We start from the raw sequence: 21,330 nt of genomic DNA on the forward strand, positions 1-21,330 counted from the left end.
GAAGTTTCTCAAGGAAAGAATGTAGAGGAAGGGAAGGTAGTCATAACAAGGGCTGTGTCGAAAGAGGAAGATGACACAGTATTTATTAGATGTCTTTGGCATCTAGCTCACGCAGAGTAGAAGAGAGCAACAGTATTATGACACAGCTACAATCCAGTTTGCCTCGAGCATGTACTTGCAAGCTCTGCATGAATTTGCAGTGCGGCACAGGGGGAAGAAATTGGTGGTTTGGGAATCTACTACGTCATGTGGTGTTCTGTGCATAGGAGGGGATAGATACAGGAAGGGATTGGATCATTCCCAATCTATTTTAAGATGTGTTTGGAGAAGATAAAAAAAAATGTCAGAATTACTAATCCCATAGAAGCAGACTGCGCAAAATTCGTGTTTGGAATGCTAAATTCAGTTCTGATGAAAAGTCGTCAACAGCTGAGCTTATAACCAGAGAAAGATTTCAAAAGAGTGGCATTCTATTAATTTTTGCTAAAAAACATTTGCGCACTCAGCAGCTTTAAAGCTTTTCCATTAATTCAATACAATCTACACACAGAAGTAGGTTACTGCACTCTCATATATTTGCCCAGTAGAAACTACCAATCCCTTGCTATCTTTTTTTGTTTAAATGCAACACCTGCTGACCCTCTGAATGAACTGGCATTTCCTTTTTAAAAATTCATAAATCTATTTGGCATCATAGAGTAGCAGGTGTCACTTATTAAGCATACAACCATTGAAGTATTTACAAATAAAACACCTGCTGTAAACTCTAATCCCTCCCCTCAGACCAAATATTACTGCTACATACAGCTCTATAAACAGGAAACTGGCAGCAATTTGTCCGCTTGGTCACCAAGTCTAAGCACAACATCCAAGTCCTGTGGGCTTGCAAGTTCTTTCTTACTGCCCCAGGAAAGAGGCCATAGGATCATCTGGTCGCTGGCGCTTCATTCGATAAGCCTCCATTTCTTCCTCTGTTGGTTCCCGACTTTCATACATGCTGTTATACGGCCTCTTTCTCTCATCCAACTGCATGATTTCTTTCACGTGGAGGAGACGGGCTTCCTCTGCATTTAGTGCCTGGAATGGAAGCACAATCCATAATTGTGTTATAACTAAGCCTGGGACACTGCAACATTTGTTTACAGAAGCTAGTGAGCAAATGGGGAGAGCCAACAGAGAGAGCAAGACTTCACTGAAAGGCAGACCAGATGGAACCTGGAGAGGGAGTTGTGATAAGTCTTAAGGTCAAGTGGCCCACTCTGGGTTGGATTTAGCCCAAGGGATATCGAACACTAGCCATTAGTCTGTTTACCAAGGCACATAGGACTGACTAAAAAACTCACTGTGAACAGAGAAAGGATACATTCTCTTTCTGACCCTGCCTACTTCATAGAACAAATTATAGCATAAGGTGGCATTTTCAAACTTTTGAAAACTCGCTGTACTTTCTGGGCCCTCCAAACCCAGAAACTAAGGTCTGTTCCACAAGTGAATGCACAGAGATTCCTGCACATAGTCATGTGAATACAGCTTTCTGTTGCGTGCAAGGATCTGTAGATTGTGACAGTAATTTCACACTGGCAATTAAAAGAGAAATAGAACAGGATCGCTTTGGCTCCCCTAAAGCCAGGAAAGCTTAAGAGCAAGGCAGTATCTTTGGCAAGAAAAGGAGCGGTTATCCCAGAAATCCAACGTGGCTCTGGGAAGATCTACTGCTGGATGGGTGGTGGTGGATGACATCAATCTACCCAGGTCTTGTTGATGGGGAAGGAAGATAGCACCTGCCTCAAGTGCCCTATTCTACCCTGAATTGTGTTCCACATGGCTCACGCAAGTCCAAGAGGGCACTTTGAGAATCCCTGGTATACAAGGTGAATGCAATTGGCAGGTGGTTATTTCAACCGTACCTTTTTCAATTTTTCCTGTTTCTTCCTGTCTTCTCCCTCACTATCAGAGCTTGTGCTCTTCTTATGCTTTTTCTTTTTCTTCTTCTTTTCCTCTTTTTGTTTTTCTTGATGCATCTGTTGAGGGTGGGAAAGAGCAATAGTATGAAGTCGATACAGCAGAGGATAATGTAAAGATATGTGCCCCAAGCTGCAGGCAAGTTCACATATGGGAGCTATTACGTGCACATGAAGCTCCCACGCACCCAGAGATTTCCTCCTCTGCTACCACGATGGTGGGGACAGCTGCGCTCACATATCCCTGTCACATGTGGGCAGCTTCCCCCTACACAGCTGAGCCCTATGCTAGCTGAAAGCTCAATGGTCCACCACACTCTCTGCAGAAAGTTATCATGGGCCAAGAGCAATGGAGAAGCAATGCAAAGAAGGCAAAGAACCCAGCTGTATCACGAAGGTAGCAGAATGTATATTTTACATTCAATATCTTTCAGCTATTATTTAGGATGTCAGAATACCAAGCATGTGTGACTGTTGAGAGATGAAATGTTAAAAAAGCTATAAAATACATTCCAGAACAGTGGTTTTCAACTGGTTCAGACCCGGGACCCACTTTCACAATTGCCCAACATGGTGGCAACGGCTTTGCCACGACCCATCTGGACTGATCTCAAGACCCACCAGCTGAAGACCACCGTTCTAGAATAATCTTTCTCTCTCTTGACACCCACCCACCTCCACCAAGCTTTTCTAGAAAGGGAAGCAGGCAGGAAAAAAAGGCAACTTGCCTCCACTAGAGTTTTGGGTTTGGTCATATACTCTTCCTCAAGTGCATCATTGGGCAACTCTTCATCAGCATTCTGTAGTCAGAAGAAATAGGTGAGAGAATCAGTTTTCACAAAGAGAGACTAATATTAGCCTGGTTTTACAAATTTAGGGTCGGGTTCTAGTAGATAAGCCAGTTCTTACAGCAATTTCTTTTCCAGCTTCTCCAGTGCAATATGAATACTTGACAAACGAGTAGCAGCATTTATATCCCCATTTGCCTTCTTTCCAATAGGAGCCCCAAATACACTGCAGGGTAACAAAGAAGAAGACAATGATCAGTTGCTTACCACAGTGGCTTGTGGTAGTACCAAGTTGTACAGTTTTATAAACACTGTTCAGAAAAGAATACAGTAAATTTGAGAAATATTATTTTCCCTAAAAACATGGAATTTCAATATCCTTGTGGGATTTACTCAAATTACTAAAGTCAGATCTCTAGCCTACAAAGGAGCACAGTGTAATGCCACCATTCCTTTAGATATGAAAAGGAGTTTATCAATGATCTCCATGCCTGGGCTGAAATAAGCAATAGTTATGGCAAAATATGGAACATGACTCATTAAAAATTAGTAAAGCAATGTGGTTTCTGTTTACAAAGAAACCACATGCACAAGTCAGTATTAATAGGAAAAACATGTTCCTTTAAACAAGCAAGCAAACACCTTAGGATATAAGCCAACCCAAGTTAAGCACCTTTAGGTCTCGTTGGTTTATCCGAGTAAGAGATTTCAGCACGTGTCATGAAAGAGCTTCATTTTGGCTGGATTTTGCCCTTGATCACATTTTGTGTAAGTCATTACAACAGCATGCCACTTTTATATTGAAATACATCTTTTTTTTACTTGCTACTATGGGTTTTAGCATTTTAGATCCCTTTCCCGCCCAGATTGACTGGTTAATCTACTATCAGCTGAACCAACTTTTCCTATGTTCACTTGTGCAAAATTGCTGGCACTTTCCCTGCAAGATCTCAATCAATAAAAATTCATTGTTTTATACATTTTTCATGAGGAAGATGTTTGAAGCATAAAACATTAACAGAAGCTGGACAAATAAAAGAAATGTCAAGCATCTCTCCAAAAAATAAAATCAATAAAATATGCACCAAGAATACCTTTAGCTGTCATTAAGTAGAAGTTAGTCATGACCACCATGTTACACTGCTTTCTAAGGGACTCAGTCATGACAAACATTCCCTAAATCATGGCCTTAACATTCCAGAAACCATTGTTTACTTTAAATGCGTGACTGTTTTGTGTATGGAAATATATTTTTGCCTCATGTTAACAGACTAATCTCTCACATTCTCATATTTATTTACTGCATTTTTATTCTGCTCAATAGCCGAAGCTCTTTTTACATTTTACCCAGCAGAGTGGATTTTGGCCCAAAGTCATCCTGTCAGTTTCCTCCTCACTCAGTCAAGAGAATTCACTGGGTTACATTGGGTTACTTGCTATCTCTCAGACTAACCCACTTCATGGCACTATTATGAAGATGAGGAGGTGGGGGAAAGAAATAAAACAACATGTGCACTTTCCTGGGTTTCAAGGAGGTTAATAACTAACTGTAATCAGTAAAAACAACAACAGTGGCTGTTTGAGCATAAGCGAGATCAAGTAACACTGATGCAGTCCAAATTTCAGCTGCTTGAAGGCAAGTACAGGCCAGAATAATTGTGGTTAGTGGGAGCCTTATTGAAAAATATCTAGTGCACTTGTTGAACAGCCTTATTTCCACTAAAGTTTCTTGTTGTAGGTGCTTACAGTATGATTGTTGACCGTTACGTCTTCCTCATATTTTGAGCGAGCAACAGCCTTCTCTTGGCCTTTAATAACTGTGCCATGTCTAGAGTATTCCACATAATCTTCTGTCTGAGCGAGCAGTAATTCAGGTGGTGGGGCGTCTAGATGTTCTTGTCCTCCATACTATAGGGGAAAAAAGTTAGAATTTTTGTTTTAGTAAAGGATTATATGAAACGTAAAAATCTATGGTTGAATCCAATGTTACTCCTACTAAGAGTAGACTGTGAAATGAAAGCGGTCTACTCTAAGTAGGAGTACCATGGATTCAACCCACAGTGTTTTACAAGCCACTATATTCTTCTTATATACGAGACCACACTTCACATGCCTGAGTCCAGTGATGATTTTTTTCAAATTTCTACTCACTATAAAAACCGTGCATTAAAATACAGGAGTAAATTGTGTGCATTTAAAGTAAAGACACAGCAAGGTTAGACTATAAATTTATTCCCATCCAAAATCCAATTGACTTGTGAAGTGAATCCATAATGTTTTACAAATACTTGTTATATGATTTGTTTTAAAAACAACAACACATATGGGGCTAAAAAGATTTTTTAAAAAACATTCCTAAGGTAACTTAGTTTTTATTATTCACCTTCTCTAGGATGCCTTCTTTCTGCTGCTCCTTAAAGTCTTCTTTTTTCACTTTGAAGGATTTGTACAAGAGTTCGAGCTTTGTCGGATCTGCCTGAAGATGAACTTCAGAGCCTTTTTCATAAGCTTCCCAGGCAAATACTTTGGAGATTAAAAAAGAGAATGCTTTAAATTTTTACTGATGTATGCATTTCAAGCTATTTATCAGCTTTTTCTTAATAGAAAGCCAAGAAACAAATTATGGAGAGGTGGGTAAAAACAGGCAAGGCTGAAAGGAGGAGATTTTCCTCTCTTTTACCCCTCCCTTCCATTTCCACCACTTCCAAGCCCTACAGAGCCAATTGGGGATAGAGCTATCAGGAGCCTCTCTTGGCTTGGCTCCAAGGACAGCCACTGCTGGACCACTGCCCATCTGCTCAACCTGGGACATTGATGGTTTTCAGGGGGTAGAGGGAAGAAAGAATTAGCCTGGAGGATACATATTTTCTAAGCCATTTCCAGTCTAAGAATTGAAGAAGAGAGGGGAAATTGAGCTAGGGGACTCATGGATCATTGGAGTCCAATTCCCACCTTGGCTTAATGCCCCATGGCCAAGGGAAACAACCAGCAAACTGCTTGCTGCCCTTCAGCCTAATTCCCCGCGCCAACAGGCTGAGAAGTCACACAACCGCACGCTGTTCTCTGTAGCCAACGTTCCTTTGGCATTATGAGGGAGTTTGCACACATAACCCTTGGCCTCTGGCAGTTTACTTGGTAGGTGGTTTTTTTTTGTTAAAGCAGGGGAGGCATGCATGTAGAGCTGTTTTAGAAACCCAAGCTTTTCTGGCCTATGGCACCAAGAGGTACCCACTACTTTCATATCCTTTTCCTCTATCTGTACACCCACATGTCCAAGGGTGACATTGCCCTTAAGAGTAACCTGGGTATGATGTTTTTTTGACTAAAAAAATAATCACCATATTTACAGTGCATTTCGATAGGAATGGGTGGCACCATTAGAAAACACATCAGCCTGATGGATTTGGTACTTACACTGAGTTTGCGCCATAGAAATGGTAGCCCCCGTGTAACGAACAAAGTTGTCCCCTGCGTAACTGACCCTGTAGGAAAAAGACAGCATTTGACCTTGCAAATAACTGGGTCACAACTATTAATTTAAACAGACAAATGTAAAGTAAATGCACAGAAAGGCCCAGTTCACACACAAACACCATTTAGTGTTTTATAAAATCCTGGTGTGTCCCTGGGTTGTGCAGCAGCTCCCACTCGCAGCAGGAGCTATTGCGCAGTACGAACTAGCGCGCTTACTTGTTCACAACAAGGCAGGGGTTTAGAAAATGCAGGTTTGTCATTGTGTGCAAACCGGGTTAAAGTATGGCCGTTTCTAAACCTGCTTTTTTCCAGGGATCGTCCCAGGATCATCTCTGTGCATGCAAATGACACACAGGGGATCCTGGGAGCAGGCAGGAATGATCCCTCCATTTTCCTGGGATAATTCTTAGGTGTAGAAAGGGCCTATGAGAGGTTTTATTCATTTATGGCATTACAGTGAGAGCTCATTCTTGCTCATTAATGACACAGTACTGGAGCTCAGCATTACTTCTCATGATACATTTGACTAAAAGAGCCATTCCCATGCAAGCAAAGATTTAGCAACACATTTTCACGATAAGCAACACGAGTCCCCAAAGAGCTGTGAAATTCAATTTGCCTTGGCATGATCATCCATTGTCAAAATTTAGTATGAGAAACCACATTCAGATGAAAACCATGCATGAGAAAGAACTGCATCCTCCATAAAATACCATACAAGGAACAGAAGAAATGTTTACATTTGCCATGATTGTTCCCCGACAGTTAAAAGGTTTTCATAATAGGGAAAACAGCTAAAGAAACATTAGGCATTTATAATGCAGCATCTGGGATCCACATACATTGGCAGCTTACTAGAAAGCCTCCATCTATGCTCACCATCAATCCACACCCCTCCCCACAAGCCCTCTGAGTGTACCAGAGGACTTGGGAGGGGGGCTGGGATTTCTCTCACCAGTCCTGAGCTTTGGATAAGGAACAGCATAAGAGGCTCTTGTTCTCTGACCTTCTCCTAATTGTAGCTGAGAGAAAAACCTCTGCCTCTCTGGCACGTGTACAAGGTGAGAGGGTCAAGGTCTCATCTCACCTGCTCTCAGGTTTGCCTAAGCTAAGAGAGAGCGAGACTTCTGCAGTTCCTTATTTTCTTCTTACCCCAATGCAAATGAGAGCTTGGAGGAAGGGGAAGTGCTTGCTCCTGGTGGGCTGCTGTGTGGATGTCTGTGCTGCATATGCTATTCCAGTATGCAAACGACAAAATCATTCCTCTAAAGGATATTTTCAAACAGACACTTTGAAAGTCAGTCGAGTTTCTTCCAACAAATTTGCAATATTAAACTAGTACTCAAGGTAGTACCTCTCAACTTCCACAGGTTTACTGGTATAAAAACCGTCAAGTTAGCAAGGATGCGCACAGTAACATACTTAAGAGTATTGAAGCAAGTTAGTTTGAAACTTACTCATCTGGATTCTTTCCTGCATTGGCATACGGATTCTCTCTCATTGCTCTGGTTTTGGGATCGTAGTATGCAGAATTGGGGTCTAAATTCCGCAAGTACTGAAAAGACATGAGAATATCGAATTGAAACTCCAGTCCAGAGAGTAACAGAAGCACCTTAATGTGTTGATACATTTTTGCATAATGCCATTTGGAAAGCATACCAAAAAAAAAAAAAAAAGTTGCCAAATTTCCCTTCAAAAAATATGCCCATACTTTCCATAGGTCAGGAAATCATCATGATACCCTAACATGAATTCAGCCCACCGAAGCTGGGATACACTCCAATCCAGTCACCCATCACTATGCCATCACTGGTCCCCATCCATATACTTTTAGAGAGCTACAGTATGTCGTGCTGAAGAAAGAGAAGGTAGCTGCAAAAGAGAAGGCAGCTGATCTCTCTCTCAAAACCAATAGCAACAATCAACGTTGCATGTTACTGTGAGCCAGAGTTCCTGAGAATTCTGCCACATTGTTTATGAGTCACCCAAGCCAAATTGGGGGCCTTTCTGAACCAGGATCCAAACTGAGTCTTGACTTTGGTGTACAGCCCTAATTTTTACATGAATTATTTCCAATGAATTTTTGCAACTCACAAGCCATTAATGTCTGTAGGTAAGGATGGGGAAATTTAGAGAGGAGATTATTGGTCATACAAAACAGTAATTAGAGGTTGCAATTCAGAGAAAGAGAAGAAAGCTTTCTTAGTTCACCAGAACAACTCGGAAGGGAGTGGCTATACAATGACAATGCTTCACATGGATTTGCTTACTTTAGCAATATCCTCCCGAATACGCAGGTTTCGGACTGTAATGCGCCTTTTGGAGTCAAAATTCTGTCCAGGCATATCAATGTCATCTGCATATTTGTCTTCATCTTCATCTTCACTGTTATGATCTCTTTCCTGAAAATACAATGAGGTATTAAGCAATGCAGCTGTAGACAAGAACTTATTTGCACAATCACCCTAGAACGTGAGTGCTTTTAGTTGAACATTCCAGTAACTCTTAATTATCGTCATATAAGTTTTATTAGTGTGGAAGGCTTAATTTAACTGCTTAAGTAACTCTGGGAATAAAACTAGAGTTGCGTATGGGTAATACATTCAGGCTCACAATATAAACATTCCACTCAGAACGCTTGCGCAGGTAGAAAGGGGAGGCGGCAATCTTTGCTGACTCACCCCTCCCTCTGCAGCACTGTTCCAGAGGGCCCCTCAACCCTCTAGAGCAGATGTTTGGGAGACGTAAGGAATCACAGGGGGGGGGGGGGAGAATCAACAAACACGGCTTCCTCCTCTATGCTGCTAGCAGAAATGCTCCATTGGATCAGAAGCCTTCCGTGGACATTTTTTTGGAAAGTTTCTCACCGTTTGTGAATTTGGTTCCTCTTCTCCCCATCGATGTCGTGGGGAGTTCTGTAGAAACAAACAAACAAACAAAAACCAGTATCAGCACAGTGTACAAAATTACGTATCAAAGTTGGGGGCAGGGGGAAATGAGGAAGAATGAGTTGCATGAGAAGAAGCAAAGGTGCGGTTTAAAGGAAAAACTGAAACGGGTTACTAGCTTGCAAGTGATTTTAAGGCGCAATCCTATGCACATTTAGACAGAAAAGTCCTACAGCTCCCAAAATTCCCCAGCTAGCCATGTCTAAACACACATAGGATTGCACCCTTAATTATGGAAGGAATTCCAAAGAAAAAGAGCTTGTGATGGTCAGGCTTAGTTTCAAGTGGTTGAGTTTCTCAAACCACAGAAATCAGAAAGAAACTTCTACCAGTGGTAGAATACGTGCTTTGCAGGTAAAAACTCTTATGTTCAGCCCCCAGCTTCTCCAGTAAAAAGGATGGTGGGGAAGTCCCGTCTCTGTCTGAAACCCTGGAGCCAATGAAGACAATACTATGCTAGATGGACAAATAGTCTGACCTTGACTCTCCACCCTTCTGATTTTTGAGATTGTGGTGGCACTTTCTGAAGACAACACCATCATGGAAGGGTTTTCCTTGGGTAGTTGGTAGGCTACTGTAGGAACTGAATGATGGAATTGATGGACCCTTGATCTGATCCAGCATGGATCTTCTTAGGTTCTTATGGAAACTGCAGTTCGAGTCCATTGAATACAGTTCTCTACATAATGCCTGTACCCAAAGATGGCTGGGAGAGATCACGTGGAAAGTTAGTAAACCAGCCCTAGTCCTGGAGCTATCCCAAGGGGAAGCCTTGCCCCCACTGTCTCAACCAACCTTGCTCATAGCACAGCATGAGAGTTCAAATGTGTGAAACGTGTGCAAAATGAAGCCTAACTCTTAAAGCAGGGGTGGGGAACCTCTGGACTGCAGCCACAGTGTGAAGCGTGAACTGCAGTACTTTCTTAGAACCATGCTTCCTCTTGCCCAGGCCACATCTCCCCCAGTCATCCTGGCAGTCACTCATTTTGCAGCAGCAACGAAGCTTGTAGGCTGCAAGTGCTCTGCCCACCTCCTGGGAAAGCAGCTGTGATGAGGCAAGCTGGAGGAAAAAATGCCAGAGTCCAAAGCAGGCAGAAAGGGAGGCAGTGAGTCTCCAGCCTTTTCACAAAGGGAAGCAATGGTCTGATGGGCATTTAAGACCCTTCACTTAATCCAAAAGTTAAAGCCTGAAAAAATGGAGTGTCGTTCAGCTCACCTTCTCTGTCTGTGATAATCCTCCAATAATCACCTTGACTGATATGGTTTCACGCTCTCTCAGGAGAGGCTTTAAAAAGGTGGTTGAAAATTAAAGATGGTCTTTATTTACCCATTCTGGCTTGACTCATCCTTTGAGCTCAACATACTAAGCAGAATTAAGCCCTCTACTGGCTTTTACATACTGCTTCAGATACATAGAATTGTGATGAAAATCAGCCAAGAAGAGAGAAATTAGAAGGACTGGCAAGATGTCCTGTCCATCCCAACTTCAAATATTGGAAACGAGTCACAAGCATGGATACTGGGCAGTATCCAACACTACTGCTCCGCTTACGCAATTAACGTAGCACTAGTGTAAGTAACCTCTAGCACAGAAAGCTGCCACATCAGCTTACACTATTCGTGTAGCACTAGAGTAGCGAAGTGCTTACACTAGTGCTACGTTAATTGTACAGTGGCAGTGTTGGATACTGCTAATGAGATATTCTGAAACTCATACTGGTTTAGGGGCACTTTGAAGTCTAAGCCAAGTTTGATGGCTTTTTAGTACTTGCACTGCACACTTCTGTAAATATGTGTGTAAGTATTGTGTACAATGTAATCACTAGTTTTTAGTGTAATGAACAAAAGGTAAGAGCTACATCCATAACTCTGCCCACATTTGGCATTGATGGCTATGCGCTACCTCCGGTATCAGAGACAGTAATCCTGTATACACCAGTTGCTGGGGAACATGGGTGGGAAGGTGCTGTTGCACCGTGCCCTGCTTGTGGGTCCCTGATTGACAGCTGGTTGGCCACTGTGTGAACAGAATGCTGGGCTAGATGGACCCTTGGTCTGATCCAACATCAGGGCCCTTCTTAGGTTCTTAAGTTGGTACAGTACAATGCTGTACATCTAATTTGATGATAAAACAATACTGAATTCACATATTTATCACCTGAAACTTAAAATGAAGGTTGCTGGAGATCATCCCTACATTGCATTAGAAAATTAACTGCCAGTAGCATTAGGTTGATGAGCACATATTAAGGAGAAATATTAGGGGAAAGTAGATATTTATTGTTTTGAATGCTTAATTCTCCCCTGCGTTTTGACTAGTCTCTCCCCCGCCCCCACTGTTTTGCATGTGGTGTGTCTTTGTTTCTGTGTTTGTACTGGTTCCTCCATTCAGGGAAAGCCTCAGAATTACAAGCAGGGCTTATACTGCCACCTAATGAAGAAATTCAAAATTTCCGCAAAATGGAGGGAAAACAAATGCATTCCTTTTGGTTGTTTACCAACAAAAGCATTCTCTTAAGATAGGTTTAATCATCATCCACATTTAATCCTTATCCATCACATCCTATGACAAATGTGAAAAATCATGTGAGAGAGAAGGGTTTGTCATATGGCTCAGTTTTTGCATTCCCCACTCCCCGGTTAACTTACCACTTGCTCCGTCAGTTTTCCTGAAGCCAGCTCCTCCTGCAGTTTCTGCGCTTTCAGTGTGCGTTTAGCCTACGTAATAAAAGGAAAGCAGGATTACTACCCACATTGTGCTAAATGGTTGCACAACAATTTCACTCGTCATGCAAGCACCTGTCTTGTTTTGCTGTGAAATGCATTAAAATTTATTACCAAAAATCCAGAATTATTAACCGTTAGCAGGGAGAAAGTCTTCTTGATTTGAGAACCGATTGTCTCCAGAGGACAACCATTACCAAATCAAGACCTTGTTTGAAAACGACTCTTCCCTTCCTTCACTGATTTTACCAAAAGTTAAGAAGCTGAGGAAGTTGAGAAGTCTTAAGACACAGAGACACATATGGATGGATTCCACAAGAGGAATATATATGCCCGTCACCTGTGGGATTTGTGTGCCTCTTCCCTTACTTTTCACATTCCCAAGTGCTGGGAAGTATTGGTTTGACAAAATCTTAGTTGGCATCTGCATGCAATGGGATGTGAAGACCAGGTGCAGACAGAATGCCCTAGCCAACAGTACTTTCCACACAGCATGATAACCAACGGTGGTTCAAATAGCCAACTCTGTACAATGGCATGATGGATGGATGCCTGTGTGTGTGTGAGAGAGAGAGGGGGGGGCGCAGGCGGAATGAATGCATCTATGGTTGGTGATCCAGAGTGAGAGAGAAAGAAAAAGGTGTCATGAGTTGGCTGGCAGAGGAGGGGCGGGGGAAGAAAAGAAGAGTTTGCTCTTTATGAAATAGGTTCCTGCTGGCACTGAAAACTGTGGATTCAAAGGCGTTGTTTAATGTGTTGGAGCTCAGATCTCATCTCTGCCTTGTGCTCAGTCTTTTGGGCAGGTTACTTGTCCTTTGTGACTAGCCACACTTCCCACAATAACTATTCTGTGGTGGTGCCCAGGACTTTTTCTCAAATTGCCAAACATGCCCATGGCTCAAAATGGTTGCCTACCCATATGATGTGGACAATACTGAGCTAGAGGCATAATGGTTGACTCTGTATAAGGCAGCGTTCCATCTTCCTTACCACATATTTCTACAGCTACTTCAGTTAGTGAGAGAGTTAATTCAACTCTAAATAGCAAAAGCTACTTATTTTTGCACCATCGTACACCACAACTGCCCAAAGTGCCTTAGAAATATATATAAAGAAAAACACACACTACTTACTAGATCAACCTTGGCATATTCTTCTACAATCTTCATGTGCTCTTCTGGATTGTAGCCGTTCCAACGGTCTCTTTTTCCATCATAGTCAAACATCAGCTGAGGCTGCATGTGCTCATCTGGTGCAATGTTAGTTCCTGTGAATTTTGCTCCAACTTTTCTAGGTCTCTGCCAGGACAAAAATATAACACAACCTTGGCATTATCCCTGTCCTTTGGAAAGGGAACTGGCCACATTATTATTCATGTTTCTGAGTACAGCTTAGGGAAGCAACACATACCATGGCCAAATCATCACACAGCATCGAATACTAGTTTCTGAGTTTTGTCGCTAATGCCCACTCTTTCTTACTATATCTGGCCTGATTTTTTCATCAGCTATTGATATATATATATATATATATATATTGATTGATATATATACAGGGATAGATTTATTTACAAATATACCTGATGCATCACCTGCACGATCATAGATGGCAACCTGTTGCCTAAAAAAACTGTGCATACAATTTATTGGATTTGTATTGCTCACAAGTGCTGTCTAAACGTAGACATTTCCATGTAAAACCTTTTATTTTTGTGAAAAACATTACACGTGAATTCCCATGTGGAGACACTTTTCTCCTGTAACTCCCCAGACAACTTCCTAGATAAGAACTGGGATGTGTTAATTGGCCTTCCCATCACATGATTTCATCTGTATACTTGGCCTTGATGTTTAAAGGAACTAATTTAAAAAATATGGGAAATCTGAAGCTGCTGAAGACAAGTAACAGCACATGAAACATGTAATTGTCTTTAAGATTATTTTTAATCTAGAATAGTCACAGTGCAAAATTGTCAGAGCTCAGGAAGCTCATCTGAGTACTTTGAAGATACTATAATTATAACCATATGCATCAACGTGGAAGATACCAGGCAGATGTTTGCAATTCTCCTTCCCACAGCATAGCATATGTTCCATGGTCCTGTGGCAAGCATGCTGCGAATAGTTCATGTCTTCCTGGGGAGGGGGGCAGGAATCATCTTTCAGATGCGCTGCACTCCAGAAGCATAATTGCACTACAAGGACAAATCCCACTTCCCTCTGCAGTTGCAAAACGGAAAGGAAGGTGTTATGCTCAGGAGGAATGTGGAGGTCCTTGGAAGGCGAGTACCAAAGTTACCAGTACTAGTCTTGGATCTGGAGAGAGGGCACACACAGTTGTTGTGCTGGGTTCGGAGGCCATCTGAACAGCTATACAGCCCAGCACAATTGCAGGGACAATCCTCCATCTCCTTCCCCAGACTGAACATTGGGAGTTAGAAAGGGGAACAGGAAATCGTCTCTCATATTTTTGCTTAGGAAGGCCTTTTGTATAACAGTCTCATGTTTGCAATCTTCACAACCATCAGAGCTAGATAGTTGAGGCTATGCTGTATATGTAAACAATACTATTAAGGAGATTATGTCAAAGGCGTGCATATAGGTCCAGGATTTTGGCATGTTAGCTTCATGGCTGCAAAAAAACATACAAACAGGAGCTTGGCAGAGGGCGTTTTATTCAGCACCCATGCTCCCATGTGAATGGGTGCCCTGCTTCTGAAGCCCACAAATGGCAGTCTTGTCTTTTCTGAACTAACCAGTACAGCAACCTTCCCCAAGCTGGTACTCTCCAGATATGTAGGACTGCAATAGCCATCAATCCCAGCCAGCATAGACAGGGGGACATTCTGGCTGGGGATGATGGGAGTTGTACTGCAACACATCTGGAGAGCACCACATTGGGAAGGCTGGTTTATAGGCCAGATAAAATTCAAAACCTGTATTTGACAGACCAGGTCATGTCACTTTCATTGGAGAATTAATTTTAAGCTGTTCTTCCTGCTATGTTTCCAAGATTCAGAAATGCAATGAAATGCAATCTAAAAATGAACCAGTATTTACCTCCAGACAATCTTTCTTCTTGTGTGTCAGTGCTCCACAATTTTCACAGGCTCCCTTGCGGTATTTAGTTGAAACAGAATCCTAAACAGAAAAACAATCATATCAACAGCAGACCTAGATTTCCCCTTCCATCAGCTAGAATACTACCAGCCCTTTTGAATCAACCAGAAACAGCTCAGCTATAAATTAAATTGTTCTGAAATGCTAATTCCAGGAATTTTAGCTTGAAGTTTAACCCCAACAAGTCATCTGGTATAAAACTCTCTACAACATTTGGTACTGAGCAAGCATAACAAACTTTCATTGAATTAGATCTTTTGAATGCAAGTAATGACAAAAACCCTAACAAAGTGGATAGGGCTTATTCATATTCTAGTGTGTCACTATTCACAACTTACACATGGCTACATACCTCTTTGACTCCTCGCTTATACCATTCCCCTAGAAATGTAAATTCTTGTTGCTTCTCCGGCTGAGGTCTCTGATGTTTTAATGTAGGCCTTTTTGAAGGATCTATATACCATGGCACTGAGGAAATGTACTGAGGAATATGAGGGTTGATGTCTCTGTAATAAATATAAAAAGGTGTTTGAGCTACAATCCTAGATACACACACTTACTAGAGAAGAATCCCTACTGAATACAGTATGACTTATTTCAGAGTAAACATGGAAAGGGAGCAGTGCTGTTAATATACATAACTGCTGTAGACATCTAAAATGGCTAGAGAAGCTGCTTAGAAAGAAATGCTGAGAACCAGACCAGACAAGATGACTTCAAATTACTACGGGTTCCCACGCTTTGGAGAAGTCCTGACTAAAACATTAGTAACTTAGTATAGGAAAAGAGCATATTTTCAGTGCATCAAATAGCAGCACTGGAATTTACAGTGCAATCCTAACGGAAAGATCCATGGGCTGGAGAGGGTTAGGATGAGGTAGAGGGCCAGAAAGTGCACTCTACCAGGTTATACCAGTCCACCTAGAGATCCCCTTCAGCTGGCAGAGGGGCCAAGAGGAGGCATAGTACAGACACAGAACACATTCCTGCCCTATTTCCATTCCAAGGACACACTCACTTTGAAGATGTAAAATTAGACCAGGTCAAAGGCTGGTATAAATAATTTCTCTCCAATTGGGATTAAAAATAGAAAGAAAAGCTGTCCACCCACCTCCTGCCACGCCCATACTGGAAAGACTGAGCTTTGTCTAAATCAGCACTCAACCACAGCACACCACTACCAGTATGCACACCACTGCCACAGTGGCAGACTATAACTCAAACCACAGGCTGCACAACATAAGGCTATATATTTCTGGCCTTATGTCTCACACACACACAGCTCACAAGGAGGAGGACTTCCCGTGATGGAAAAAAGGGCACTTTATACACACAGAGGAGCACTAAATGCTCAAAATCCAGACTTTGCAAAAAAAAAAAAAAAGCAAGCAAGAAAGAAAACACTACTCCACTACAGAAGTGGGTGTTAATCCTCTCCATTAACTCCTGACTGCTTAGAACCCCCTTATCGCAGGGTTGGTGATTTTGTTGTAATTTAGTGCCTCCAACAGACTGTCTGCAAGGCAGATGACATCATTGTGCCCGTTTTGCCTTTCTCCATGCTGATCATGAAAAAGGGACTTGGTCAGCACTGGTAGGAATAGCCATTCCACCCAGTGCCAGCTGAGTCTCTGGCTTCGCACACTGTGCATAATCCCTACAGGGACACACTCCATTTGTTACCTATAGCAATCCCAAATGTTATAAACAAACAGATGCAAACAAGTTATTTCAGATTCAGCTCCTCCTATACTTCAAAAAATTGAACAGCATGCAGTTGTAAAAGGTTATGGATAACTTTTATAAGAAAATATTATTCTTTCTAAATGGGGCAGGGGCCGTAGCTCAGTGATAGGGCATCTGCTTTGTTTGCAGGAGGTTCTAGGTTCAATTCATGGCACCTCCAAATAGGGTAAGAAAAACTCCTGCCTGAAATCCTGGAGAACTGCTGCCAGTCAGTGTTGACAATACCGGGCTAGATAGACCAATGGTCTGACTCAATATAAGGCAGTTTCCTATGTTCCTATATAACAAAGTGAGCTGCACACAAAACTTACTTTCCCTCTTCATCCACTTCAGCTGGTGCATTGCCCAGTTTTCGCTGTTCTTCCAATTCCTTCTTCTTTCTCCAGTCTTCCCTTGTCATTTTCTTAGGTTCTTCTAAGCCATTTGACCCTCCAGGAGGATTAGTAGCTATTGTTTCCATGCTCCCAGCTTCCATCTTCTTTTTCCTATTAACATACACACAGAGATATATCAACCATAGAAATAGACTACACTGTTTTAATACATGTCCTTATAACAACAGAGTCAATAACAGCCCTGAAGTTCTAAGTTGACGAAGGGGGTGCAGGGGAAGCGAAAACAGCAAAAAACCCATACCAAATGCTATGTAAACTCAAGCGATTCCGACAGCAAACTGGTGCACTTTCATTTCAGGGCCTTTGTGTTTACTGGCCCCTACATTGTAGGTGTGAATAAACAGACACAGGAAACGGCACAGGATGAAGGAATACAGAAAACAGATGTAGTCTAGATATATTCCAGTTCCTTTTCAAATCACCATTTAGGTGCATTCTAAATATATTTGCAATCCACTTGGATTATAGTAGGGCACGTACGCAAAGCCAGTGCTATTAATGCCAATAGAATACCACCAGTCAAAGCTTCTTGAATACCACATGGGCACTTGTAATGTTTGTTTGCACATGTGACAACAGCAACTCTGCAGGTATAAAATCCACATTAGTGTAATACCTTTAATAGAACAACCAAAAGAAATTGTGCAAGCTTTCAAGATATCTGGATCTCTTTATCAGGCAATTTGTTACAAAAAGCAGGGGTGTGCAGTCTATATTTTTTGTTATAATTTGGTTAGTCCAATAAAGGTATTAGACTAATATGAACCTGGGAATTTTGCTTATGTTTAAGCAGTTATAGAAATTAAGCAGTTATAGAAATTAAGACAACCTGAGCTGTGTCACCAGCAATAACTGTTCTGCTTGTTTACATGATCGCAGAAATGCTCTCCATGACACTACAATAATTACATCCTGTTCTGTTTTTTAGCTCTCAGTTCTTCCATATTTCTATGCTTGGCTTTACTGTATGTCTCTGTTTTAACTATGTTGCAAACTGGTTTGGGGTCTCTTGTAGCCAAAAGCAGATTTTTTAAAACAAACAAACTCAGCAGAAGTTAAAACGACAAGTAGTGTTTTCAAAATATGGTCAGGTCTCCAGGAACAGCACAAGGTAAACACATTACATGTGATTAGTATTTGCTTACCAGTATATATGACTTCCTGGACAAAACTAACACAGCCTGTGATCACTGGGGTTACACATTAAAAGAAAAGAACAATCTCTGAAATAATATATAAAGTATTCACAACAAACCCTTTCCCTTCGTACACAGTCCAGGAGCGGGCAACTTGTGGTTTTCCAGATGTTCAACTGTAACTCCCATCAGTCCTAGCCAGCATAGATAAAGGATGATGGGAGCTGTAGGCCACAACATCTGGAGGATCCCACAAGCTGCCCATCCCTGATATACACTCCTGAGATCCCAGTGAGCATTCTCACCTTCCGTGACACTACCCTAGCTAGCGGGGGAGAGACCTCTGAGAACGGATTCCAACTTGGACTGTTTTTCTCAGGGCTGCCAGCTAGCTTAGAAAAGGAAAGGTTACAAAATCAGGACTTACTACGCGTCAAAATCCAAAATAAGCGAAGAACGAGGCGGACCCAGAACTCAGACATGTCTACGGTGCCATAATCCGGATTAAGAACACAGTGTAAACAGACAAAACGTGCAGAAAGTTAAAGGGGCCATTTACTACTCCAGGTAAACATACTGATAGATCCACTCGGAAACCTCTCAAAAGCCAAAGCAGGACCCTCCCCGTACTCACCAAGAGACCAGCCGCCACTTCTACGCCACCAGCTGTGTTGCGCTAAGCAGGCCTCATTTCCGCTTCCCATAATGCAAAGCGCGGCTCTAGCCGACATTTCTTCTTAAAGGGCCATCGCTCTGTTCCCAAACTCAGAATTATCCCCGCCGCCTTCATGGGATTTTATTCCCAAATAAATCCGCACCGTATTCGGAGCCTCACTCACAAGGGGGAGGAAATGCTTTTGCTTTCCTGCGGCTTTGTGCAGCAGCCCTATGCATTTACCTGGTTGCAATCCTACGCACACATCTAAGGCTGCAGTCCAATATGCACTTATCTGTGAGTAAGCCGCATTGACTTCAATGGGACTTACTTTTGAGTAGATATGCATAGGATTGCGCTGTAGTTTGAGTCTCTTTATTTCCCCATAGTAGATAGAAAAAGCAAACTTCCAAGAGTCCTATAGCACCTAAAAGACCTACAGTGTAGGCTGACCATATGAAAGGAGGACAGGGCTCCTGTATCTAACTGTTGCATAGAAAAGGGAATTTTACCAGGTGTCATTTATATATATGGAGAACCTGGTGAAATTCCCCCTTCATCACCACAGTTAAAGCTGCAGGAGCTATTCTAGAGTGACCAAATTTAAAAGAGGGCAGGGCTCCTGCAGCTTTAACTGCTGTAATGAAGAGGAAATTTTCCCAGATTCCCCATATATACAAATAACACCTGCTGAAATTTCCTTTTCAATACAACTGTTAAAGATACTGGAACCCTGTCCTCCTTTTCATATGGTCATCCTACTACAGTGCAATCTTATACATAACTACACAGAAGTCAGTCTCATTATCTTCAGCGGAGCTTACTCCTAGGTAAGTAGGTACAGGATTGCAGCCTAGTGCATTTATTTTGGTATAAGCTTCCGTGGACTAAATTCCCGTTCATGCATCTCATGAAGTGAATTCCAGTTTACTAAAGCATATGTCTTAAATTGGCCTGGAATTCCTTATTTCCCGGGTAATAAGTCCTACTGAACTCAATGGAACATTTTTTTTCTTATTATACGTTCGTGCATAGGATTCCAGTGCTTGCCTTAAAGGTGCCGCAAGCCTTTTGTTTCAACTGTAACGCACTTACAAGAGCTACCCCTCTGAAAGCTTTTAAACAGCGAGAGATTTGGGATCTACACCACCTATCAAAGCAGCTCCACTACTACTCCGGCGTATCATCTCTTACTCGGGTAGGCGGCTTAAAGTTAATAGGAAACAGTTTAATCTCTTTGGGCGTTTGGCAGGCTGATCCTACGCGTGCTTGGCATGGAGTGGAGGGTGTCTTAAGGGTAAGGGTGAGAAAAAGCAGCTCTCCAGACGTGTTTGACTTCAACTCCCAGCATTCCTGACCCTCGGCCAATAATGGCAGGGGCTTCTGGGAGTTGAAGCCCCTGGAGATCTAACATCTGCCTATGTAAACGGACCCACCCTTCTTCTCCCCGCCATTGGTTTAGCAAGCAGCCAATCGGTAGCGTTAGTGTATCACGCGGGGGAGTAACAGCCAATGAGGAACGAGGCTAATGATTTAAAAGTAGACCCGTGGAGCAAGCTGAGCGTGATACCGTGCTTTTTGAATCGCGGTGAGTATGCTGTTGATTATTTAAAGGTATTCGGTTTGTGTTTTTAACGGGTTATCTTTGGTTTTTGTATTTTTTTTTTCGTGGCTGCTTCCTAGCGCTGTGTAATATTTTACGATTAAGGTGTGCTGGCTTTAGACTTTTGAAAAAGTATAGTAAAAGGAATAATGTAGGTTACTGATAAGTATTTAAGTTTTTGTGCTTTTTCTCTCCCCTTTATATCTGTTCTAGGTTGGGAAGAAAGATTCTTGGTTGTTTGAAGTGACTTCCTAGACCTGTAGCTTTCTTCGCAGAATGGAATAGTTTCTCTCGCGGTATAAACCATACTGTCAGGTTTTCCTGTTTGATTTGTTTCACTTGGTACTCTTCTAGATCTGTAATCTAGGTAAGTAATATTGTAAGAATGAAGCTGTGTGAAGCAAGGTAGAACTGCTATAGCTAGAATCGTTAAACCAATGAGTTCTAATAGCTGAAGGTAACTTAAGGCTCCAGTTCTGTTCATACTTCCCCGGGAGCAAGGGTCATTGAGGTTTTTTGGTGCTTACTTCTGAGTAAAGGTGATCAGGGTATCCATATAAATGGGTCAGGTCTGTGAGGTTATGTTGCAGTACAGTGGCAAATGTAAAAAGCTGGGCTCTTGAACCTTTTATAGTTTGTGTAGAAGAGGGAATTCCAACATTTATTTATTTGTTTATTATTTTGCCCTTTAGCCAAAAAAAGCTTCCAGTGTAGCTTACAAAAATATTTCTTAAGACAATCCCTGTCCACAACCTTACAGTCTTAAAAAAATGACACGGGA

The 21,330-nt window shown here is 41.9% G+C and overlaps 1 protein-coding gene across 2 annotated transcripts; it reads right to left on the reverse strand.

Annotated features, from left to right (window-relative positions):
- Window positions 1-774: 774 nt before the first annotated feature.
- Window positions 775-18,976, reverse strand: SLU7 (SLU7 homolog, splicing factor). Of its 2 annotated transcripts, none has more exons than XM_063120534.1 (16): window positions 18,926-18,976; window positions 17,072-17,245; window positions 15,367-15,520; window positions 14,955-15,035; window positions 13,029-13,193; window positions 11,824-11,889; window positions 9,091-9,138; window positions 8,494-8,625; window positions 7,681-7,778; window positions 6,164-6,231; window positions 5,133-5,272; window positions 4,496-4,657; window positions 2,871-2,975; window positions 2,690-2,761; window positions 1,908-2,021; window positions 775-1,077 (listed from the first exon to the last, which is right to left on the reverse strand). In XM_063120534.1, exons 2-16 carry the CDS (start codon window positions 17,233-17,235, stop codon window positions 898-900), a joined length of 1,749 nt encoding a protein of 582 aa, XP_062976604.1. In that variant the 5' UTR covers window positions 17,236-17,245; window positions 18,926-18,976; the 3' UTR covers window positions 775-897. The 2 variants fall into 2 exon arrangements, with proteins under 2 accessions (XP_062976604.1, XP_062976603.1); XM_063120533.1 differs by having other exon boundaries at window positions 11,821-11,889.
- Between the last annotated feature and the right edge of the window lie 2,354 nt (window positions 18,977-21,330).

This window comes from Elgaria multicarinata, chromosome 3 (genome assembly GCF_023053635.1).
Source record: "Elgaria multicarinata webbii isolate HBS135686 ecotype San Diego chromosome 3, rElgMul1.1.pri, whole genome shotgun sequence".
In the NCBI taxonomy this organism is placed as follows: domain Eukaryota; kingdom Metazoa; phylum Chordata; class Lepidosauria; order Squamata; family Anguidae; genus Elgaria; species Elgaria multicarinata.